General features: G+C 34.9%; 2 protein-coding genes across 2 annotated transcripts; one reads left to right on the forward strand and one right to left on the reverse strand.

Annotated features, from left to right (window-relative positions):
• Positions 1 to 600: 600 nt before the first annotated feature.
• On the reverse strand, positions 601 to 2162 carry LOC106932485 (receptor-transporting protein 3-like). Its single transcript, XM_015011228.2, has 2 exons — positions 1910 to 2162; positions 601 to 1388 (listed from the first exon to the last, which is right to left on the reverse strand). Exons 1-2 carry the CDS (start codon positions 2059 to 2061, stop codon positions 1058 to 1060), a joined length of 483 nt encoding a protein of 160 aa, XP_014866714.2. The 5' UTR covers positions 2062 to 2162; the 3' UTR covers positions 601 to 1057.
• A 136-nt stretch (positions 2163 to 2298) lies between these two features.
• dynlt2b (dynein light chain Tctex-type 2B) lies at positions 2299 to 6411 on the forward strand. The gene is made up of 5 exons (XM_015011238.2): positions 2299 to 2996; positions 3650 to 3783; positions 4259 to 4328; positions 5815 to 5878; positions 5969 to 6411. The coding sequence occupies exons 1-5, from the start codon at positions 2947 to 2949 to the stop codon at positions 6014 to 6016; spliced, it is 366 nt and encodes a 121-aa protein (XP_014866724.1). The 5' UTR covers positions 2299 to 2946; the 3' UTR covers positions 6017 to 6411.
• The last annotated feature ends 2728 nt before the right edge of the window (positions 6412 to 9139 follow it).

Here is a 9139-nt window from a genome sequence, read left to right on the forward strand (position 1 = left end):
TTAATTCTCAAGACGATCCTTTCTTTGAGGACGTGTGCAGGAATAAAAACTGTAGTGTTTATTAATTCAAACTGAAGAACCTCACAAAGACAAAAAGGTAACTGAAAAATCTTATGGACAGGCACCACAGGTAGGCGCTGCAAATTGCCATAAACATCTATAAGGACTTTAGGATGAGGATTAGAGATGTCTTTCCCCCGGGGCTCGTAAATTAGTGGTGGGTGGACGACTGGTGGAGCCGTGATAACGAGGGTGGAGAAGGCGCAGAGTGGTTACGATGAGGCGTGGTCCGATGCTGATGGGCTGCTCCTGAGGTACACGATGCAGAGATTGCATAATGCAGGCGAGGCTGGAAAGAACAATAGATCTTCAAATGCCAAAAATATAGTACATCTTTTAACAGTATTTGGGGCCCTGATAGCTTTGCCTCAAAAAGCTTTCTTTTAAAATGTTTATGTATTTTTAAAAGAAAAGGGTAAAATATATATTTTTCTTAAATACACAATTTATATATAATTAAGATAACAAGGGGCTTGGACTAAAAGCTAATAATTACCTAAAATCCGGCACACATTTTGTTGACAAAAGTAAAAGTGACCGTTTCATTTTTGAAATCAGCGTCTTTTTATTGTCATGTTTCACCACATTAACAATAATCCAGAAAAATGTACCTATTTGTGTACACAATGCATTACATATTTTCTGAAATTGTTCATTTTTTTGCAGCAAAATCAAATGTTTAAAAATCAGTTTAAATGTTCATCTTGGCATAATTACTTATTCTTATGTCTATGCTTATTTATTCTTCAGTTTACCACAGTGACAAGTCACTGACACGTGCCTTTACAGAAAATGTTTTAATATATTGTATATGGTAATATTTAAACATATTAAGAAACACATTTCATATGGATTTGTTTTTAATGTTAACATTTTAAATCAATGATAAAACAGACACTTTCAATTTATAACTGAGGGAAAGCAAAGGAAAGAGGGGGGGGGGGGGGGGAGAGAGAGAGAGAGAGAGAGAGAGAGAGAGAGAGAGAATGTGTTTAGGTCATTGTTTTGTACAAATTCCCAGCTTGCATCCCTCACAATGACCAGGCTCATGGGGACTCTTAACATCAAGGTTTCTGTGCATCTTGTTCTGTTCTCCAAGATCTTCTTGGTAGCACTTAATTCTTATTTTCACCATCAGGTTCTCCATGAGGACTTGAATGTTGTCGGACTCCACGCTTGGTTTCACCATCTGTGCATTGGGACATCTCTTGCAGTTTTGGCGCAAAGGCCTCACCTTGACGGTGCCCTGCCCATTCATGAGGCGCATGTGGAAAACCACCATGACCCGGTTTGAAGGCCAACTTCTCTTGCATGAGTTACAGCTGAATCTTTAAGAAGAAAAAGGCACTTCAATAAGAAATCTATACTTCTGGAGCCAGATGAGCATGCATGCTGTTCCTCCAGCCAGTTTATATATATAACAGAGCCATTTGTTCTGATTTTGAAAGCAGAAAGCTCTGTCACTTTTAATAGTTGTTGTGCTATGTTACAAGGTTTTTTTTTTTTTTGTTTATGGTAACTTTATTTTTATCTTCCTCAGTAACCACTATGGAATTTCACTGAACCAACAGGTTCAGTTTATGAGTGAAAATGCTGGAATGATTTTTAGACAGTGAGATTTTATAGCAGAGTAATTTACCTATGCTAACTAATAAGATGTTTTACTTTCTAAAGACAGTAACTCATCATACAAAAACAAGGTAAGAATTGTCTAAGCACTTGAGTAAGGATCTAGTGCAATATACTTTCAACATGCATATAATGTATGAACAATTAGATAGATAAATACTACACATTTTTGGAAATACCAAATTTAGCAGAAAAAAATAATCAACAGTTAAGTTCTGACCTTGCACTTGTTTTCCTCAAGTACGTCTTCCAGCCCATGTTTGGATTATTAGGATCAATACTTTCATCAAACTCCAAATGCCAAGTGTGTTCTTTTCGGTTAAGTGTTTCAATTTCAGCCTGAAAGATGCGGATCCATTCCTGTTGTTCCATCTTTATCTTTTAAAAGTAGATGTTGGTTGAAGAAGAGTCAGAGCTGGAACAGCTGATCTGCACAGTTGACAGCTTGTGAATGTGACTCATTACTGCCCAGAGGGAGGGTTGCGGCACTTAGGAAAACGAAACTTAAAAGTAGGCAAACACTGCGTTAAGTTTCAGTTTGTATTCATTCAGAATAAGAAAATGTATCAAATGTAGATGCAGAAACGAAACTGAAAGGTGATAAAACTGAGAAACACTTCCACCTGCTGGTGAAAGTGATAACTACATGTATTAGAATTCTAACATACAGTTGGAAACCTACATACCACAGAATACTCACAGCTGTCATTTCAGAAAAAAGTGTTTCAAAATTTCACTCAGGTTGAATGAATAAGTATGCCGCACTCTCCAGATTTTTATTTCTGAATGTCTTGGAAAACCTTGTAACCTTTAACTTCCACTTCGCAGACGTGCCTTATGTTGGTATATCCTATACAACCTTAAAAGAGTGGTAAAAGCATGTGTTTGTAAAGTGAAAAATAATAAAAAAAGAAAATCTAAGAGCATCATTACTTTTGAAAGTTACAACTGATAATCGATGTTTTTTTATTTACAGTTATGCGATTTTAACCAAAACCGGAGTAGTGTTTACTGATCCCATACAAAATCGGAGGCCAAAAACTTGAGTACGGATTCAATAAAAAAAAGCATGCTAAAGCCTGCCAGCTGTATTTTCTTTTTCATTTGCTTTTTATATGATGCTGGTACGTGCTCTTATTTTGAAACCGGAAATGGGCGTCAATCATCACTATAGCAACGGATACAATCTTGTAAGTTAGCGTGTGAACAAATTGACCTGTTATTTTTTATACCTGTGACTCCATTTCTCAGTCAAGTATGGTGGAGGAGTCAGATACATACCACATCCGACCTAACCATCGGCTGAAGTGAGTTTGCTGAAGTAGTTTCATGTTTTGTTTTTTTCTTTTTGAAATACCAAGCGTTGCTAGCGAGATTTTGGCTAACGACAGCTTTTCGAAGTCGAACCATTGATAAACCATTGTTGTACAAAGCTTACCTTACTATATATAACCTTGTTCCAATTTAAGATAACACTTATTGCGTCGCAAGTGCTAAAATTTTTTAGTAATTAAATAAAGTAGCATTTAGTTTCATTCTTTTCCTCTGTATGTGTATTTACTGGAATATATAGATACAGTTATTTGACTAAATTGATTACACACTCTTAAACAAGCAGTTTATCAGACTATAAGTAATAGTTAAACAATTGGGTCATTTTGAAGAAAGTTTTAAATCAATACTGCTAGCTGCCTTTTGATCTGAACACATTTGAGAAGCTTTTTGTCTTTGCTTGTAATTAGTTCTGTGTATGAAAAATAAAGTTTAGTGTTCACTATGTCACCATGAATGAGAGTTTCACTAAGTTGATGAATTCACAATCTTGTCAAACTCAATATACACAATAATATTATATTAATGCTATTTGGGGCCAATATAAGTGAAAATACATGCTCCTTTTTGACCTCTGCTGAGATTAAAGTTTATTTTCTTGTGTTTCTATGAATTGTTACGTTTTTAGGTTTAAACCAGCTGTGGTAAAGCGATACATCCATGATATTGTGAGGGAGCGTCTTTCTGACATGCAGTACGATCCAGAGACTGTCGCAGAGTTGACCCGGTCACTGGCAGAGAGCATAAAGGACAAAGTGAAGAGTTAGTTCTGCATTATCCTCCTTTGGCCTTTACCCTGAGAATACTGTGAAAAATGCAATGTTCAGACCAATTTCTTAACCAGTAGTGTTTGTCATATCACTCAAACCACAACATGAGTTGATATTTTCTTAAGCTTTTTTGAACTTCAGCAAGATGTGACGTTTCCGCAGTGTCAACACACAACAAGCAAAATAAAATGCAAACCAAATATTCCGCTCATGCTTTCAATTTATTTAACTGAGAGAAGAGAAGCGTAGATGCAGATAAATCAGAATGAATATACTAGCTTTTTTTTTGTGGCCTAGAACTTACATCAGCAGAAAAACATCTATCTGAAAAAGAAAAAAATAATCATTTAACATTGTAATATTATGTTTGTGCATCTTATAAATGTATACAAGCTCTGACATACTTTAATTTAATTTAAATGCTTGTACTTTATAAACCACTAAAATAAACCTTGTTTTGTACACAGCTGCAGAATTTGACAGATACAAGATTGTTGTGCAGGTGCTCATTGGAGAACAACGAGGACAAGGAGTGAAGTAAGTTATATCCATTACTAATAAACAAAAACATACTGAGGTGTTTGTTAAAAACCATGCAGTCAATTTAAAAAGCCTTTAATTCTTAAAAGGAAAACATTAGGAAGGAATGGAATAAAGCACAACGTTAAACAAACAATGTGTTACTGTGCCTGTCATCAACTTTGACTCTGTATCATAACAGAGCAAGGGAGTGAGAATGGTAAGAGACATTTATTGTATCTTTTCTATATCTTTGCCGCTTCATTTAAGAGGAAATTATTTTCAGAATACATGCATAATATTTGTCACATTTGAAATTGAAATATTGCCTTATATAGCAAAGTGATGGGAAGGCCATCACTTTGCCTTCTAGAAAGAGCACTAATGGAAGAAAATGATAGAATATATGTATGTAGCATAGACTCTTTAACTGGAGCAAAAGAAAACGGACCACTAGCTAAGCAGTGTCTGACAGATTGTCAAACATTTGCTTATATTCTGCACATTTTTCTTAAATTATTTAACTTAAACTATTTAACTTAAACTTGGTGCCACCAAAGTGACACAAACACTTTAATACCACTGAAAAGTTTTCGAATGAAAATAAAATATATTCTAATTGTATTTTTAAATTAATTGTGATCCAGGGAAATGTTAAAAAATGCTTGTCACATTATTTCCGCTCCTTTCTCTGGGTGGTTTTTCACTTTTTATTATATTACAAGTAGGGAATCTAATCGATTTACTTACACATCACATAACTCTGAGGCGACAAAAAAATGGTTATGTGATTTTCTTTTTTTAAGCAAAGAAGCATCTGAAAAATAGCCCAAGATTTGACAAGCCAACAAATGCATGGCTAATCATCTAATGTGCCTGCCAGGCAAGAAGATCATTAATGCAGGAAGAGAAGCAGAGATCCACAGCTCAGGCTGAAGAATCTGTGAACAGGAGAACTAATAGTTGGAGAACTAATAGTTGTGGACTTCACAAATCTGTGACAGGGAGACAATAAGAAATGTATTTTAAAAGAAAGTAATCAGAAAGTCCAATTCACAGTTTGGTATTAGTCATGTAGGTGACAGACTGAACATGTGGAGGAAGGTTCCCTGCAGATGACAACAAAATAAAATGTTTTGACCTACACTTTTCAGAATGTTATTTGTTTAAAAAAGTTTCAAATCACAAATCACTTTTCTTCCACTCCTCAATGATGCCTTTTCTCAATTAAACTGATGAAATGTTGCGGCTGTCATGTAAAGGTTCCAGGGTATCTTTGTAAGCAAACGGTACATAAGAAGGGAAGGAAAATCTTTAAGTGTCAGTCAGCATCTTACTTTAGCATCTCGTCAGAATTCGTAACAAGGAGCTCAAGCTTTTCACAGATTATCTGTCTCATATTATACTGCCAGGACAGAATGACAGTTTAAATAATTATGTAAAAACATAAAAGTTACCTACTGCAGCTTTGAATGTACATTCCTGACACATTTTGTTTTTTCAGGATGTCTGCCAGGTGTTTGTGGGACGCAGACACGGACAACTATGCAGACGATGTTTTCATGAATGTAAGCACTCTGTCAGATTTAGTCAATACAATATAGGTTTCTTTGAGAATGTTTCTGGGGTTTTTTAAACCATGTGTTTTCATCCCATAGGACAGCTTGTTCTGTGTGGTGACAGTTTTTGGAAGCTATTATTACTGAAGACTTGAAGCATGGATGACAGCAGATCCTTTTATATGAAGAGATATGAAATGAACATTTGTGAGACGCCGCACTACCAGCTCGTCAGCTTCTGCTGAGTGGAAATATGTCATTTCTGTCTCTTTCAGACGTATGATTCTCACACATCCTGTATAGGACCTTTGCTGATGTAGTGATAATATAATGAATGCTCTCAGTGTAATTTCCTGACTAGACAAGATAGTTATTGATGACAGAAGCTGTTTGAACAGCTAATTCTGGATTGCACTTACAGATGTTCCAGTCTGGACTCCCAGGTGTTGAAAAGATGGTGTCAGGTCAGCTGGGCAAAGGAACTTTCCCAAATTCATTTAATTTTAAAGGATAATTCAATAAAATAAAATTATCTTAACCAACTCATGTTATTGTTTGTCCTTTGGAGCTGCTGTATCAGAAAAGGTCAGAATGAAAAGAAATGATCATCAACTTTTATAATTATAGAACAAGTCAACACAACATATCTGGATTGCATCACAACTATTGCCACTTTACTTTATCCTGCATTCTACAAATTCTAGTACTTCCTTGACACTTATGCTTTAGCTTAGTTTTTTGTGAATATTCAAATGTCTTTATGAACTGTCTATGTCTAAGCAACTTTAAACGTTTAGAGCTGCAGACAGCTTCTATAACGGGTTAAAGAAACTGCTCATATTTCTTTCATTTCTGTCATCAAATTTAAGCTGAAAAAATAGCCAAGTGAAGACGTTAATGATGAAAAATGAATCTACATGCTGCTGACAAAACAGACAAGGCAAAACACATATGACTTTTATTTTTTTATGACAGAAAAGAGGTTTTTGTTCCTACAAAACGACTCACACCTGCTACCTATGACGTCTGAGTTGTCTCTCATTTCCTTCTAAATTAATCCAATGAAATTCAACATCTACATTTTTTTTTAACAATTTCATTTCCTCAACTTCCACATAAACTTGATACTTTACACATAGTTGCTGTCAAATTGAGTGGCTGGTGTAAGTTCAAATGTGGAAATAACAAAATACTCTCCTATTGTAATCATTTGTTAAAATGAAAATAGGCATTTTGTATTACGTTAGTTTTATTCTCATTCCCAGTGAAGCTTTAAATCAATTGTCTTCTGAGTTAATGTTTTAAAAACCCAACTCTAATTTGTCTTCCTGTCTTCTTTGTCTTTATCTCTGCACAATCTGTTATCTCTTGGCTTTGAGCGATTGGTCTGGAAACCATGTTTGTCACTGATACTTTATCTGCTGATGTAAGCACAGAGTCTGGCGACAGGATAATAGCCTAATCGTTTTTCGGTCATGGCCATACCTTTGGCTAAGACCGCTCCATAATGAAGGATGTCTGCTGCAGCAAAAACATCGCTATAAGTCAGAGTGGTTTGTGGGTAGGTAGGATTCCCCAAGTTTGCAGAAATGTTCTCCTCTACTGATATTACTTCTATTTTTCAGCAGACTGTACAATGTAAACAGCTCTGGTCTTGGAGAATACTCAGTAATCTTCCTCCGGTCATTTAATATGTTTACATTAAATGCATAATCACCCATTTAAATGTGAGCAAACCACATCAGCACACAGAGATGTTTTTTTTTAGGTCAGGACCAGATCAAATCAGCAGTTTCAGAATTAGAAACACTAGCAAATAATTTTGTGCAGGTTATGTTTATTCAGGAGATTTTATTGTCTACTGCTGTGCTTTAGGCCACTGTACAGTTTGGCTGGTGTTATTCAGACTTTGGGCCTTCGGTTTTATTCCAGGATAAATTGCTGTTCAGTGATTCTCAATTTCCTAGTTTCTAAACAATCTTCACTGTTATTTTTTCAACACCTTATGTGTCTTCTGTTGTAATATTTCTTTTACAGTATTTACATCTTGCTTTCTGTCTGTTCAAACAATGGTTTTCCTTTTAAGTTTTTACATGTGTAGCAGCTCTTTTAAACTGTCTTTTGTTGATCTTTGAAGGCAGACATTTTCCCTTTGGAAATTTCCAGCCACACTTGTTCAGTTTTCTTCTAACTGTCCTGCCCTCAACCTCATCATTTAAAGCTCTAACTGAGACCTGCAGACTCTGAGGTTACGGACAATATTTTTGCTGCAATATATGGAGTGACCTATAGGTGAAATATATTTTATGTGGTCTCTTGAGAAAATTATGTCCTAAACATTTCTGCTTGTGAATAATCCATCTTATAGTAGAAAGACAGATTTCAAATAGTTTTAAAATTACCTTATAAACCTTTTTAAATAGAGGGGGAGCTGTTTTGGTTTTGTTATTTTATTACACACCTGAAGGCTCCAGAGCAGTAAGTGGCCAAATGTTTAGTTTTCATATTGGATCTTCTATGTTACTATGTTTCAGTAGTAAAATCTGAAAGTGAAACTAATACTATTTCAATTAATTATTTCATATCTGCTGCTTGCAGCTCCTGAAAATGCAAAAAATTGGTCAGAACAATAAAAGAATAATAATAAAAAGTTATCGCTGCTGTTCATGCATCTTTCTCCACATTGCTTTTTCCTTCCACTTAATTTTCCTGTAATGCTGTATACACTGAACAGCCATCATCTTTTACCGTCAACCTTTTAAGGCTTACCTTCATGGCTGCACTAATTTCAAGTCAGAATATAAAGTTTATGCCATATTCATGTACTAAAAATTGGTCAATCCAGCTAAATTTTATGTTCTCCTTTGCTGAAAGTCATAATTATCACAATGAACAGAAATAACTGCTAGGAATATATCAATCTATTAAAGTGGTAGACATTTTAAATGGAATTAGTGATTAAATTAAATCTGATAAATAATCTCAAGTTATTGAGATGTGCAATTTTAAAGTGAAATATAATTTTATGATATGATTTAAAAATGCAATCATTTTAGCTGCTTGACTCTGAGCTAGGACAACATTTTCCTGCAGGCCAATAAAAGCAAGGTTCCCTATGGTTTCTTGTCCCTGAATCCATACAAAAGCCTATTCAGTTGCTATGACGACAGTTATTATGAAAATCAAGTAATGAAAAAGTCTCAGTTTACCTTTTAGGAAGTAATATTTATATTAAATAATGTGAGAAAGCTGATGATAAGCATTCTGTTA

The sequence above is a fragment of the Poecilia mexicana genome, unplaced genomic scaffold (assembly GCF_051168715.1).
Source record: "Poecilia mexicana isolate PSO_F unplaced genomic scaffold, ASM5116871v1 scaffold_4, whole genome shotgun sequence".
In the NCBI taxonomy this organism is placed as follows: Eukaryota; Metazoa; Chordata; class Actinopteri; order Cyprinodontiformes; family Poeciliidae; genus Poecilia; species Poecilia mexicana.

What these genes read in the sequence shown, in the direction of transcription:
- dynlt2b (XM_015011238.2), top strand. Translation starts at nt 2,947, where the DNA reads ATGGTGGAGGAGTCAGATACATACCACATCCGACCTAACCATCGGCTG. An exon ending in CGACCTAACCATCGGCTGAA is followed by an intron (nt 2,997 to 3,649) that starts GTGAGTTTGCTG and finishes TTACGTTTTTAG; the next exon opens with GTTTAAACCAGCTGTGGTAA. An exon ending in CAGACGATGTTTTCATGAAT is followed by an intron (nt 5,879 to 5,968) that starts GTAAGCACTCTG and finishes TTCATCCCATAG; the next exon opens with GACAGCTTGTTCTGTGTGGT.
- LOC106932485 (XM_015011228.2), bottom strand. Translation starts at nt 2,061, where the DNA reads ATGGAACAACAGGAATGGATCCGCATCTTTCAGGCTGAAATTGAAACA. An exon ending in TTGAGGAAAACAAGTGCAAG is followed by an intron (nt 1,389 to 1,909) that starts GTCAGAACTTAA and finishes TTCTTCTTAAAG; the next exon opens with ATTCAGCTGTAACTCATGCA.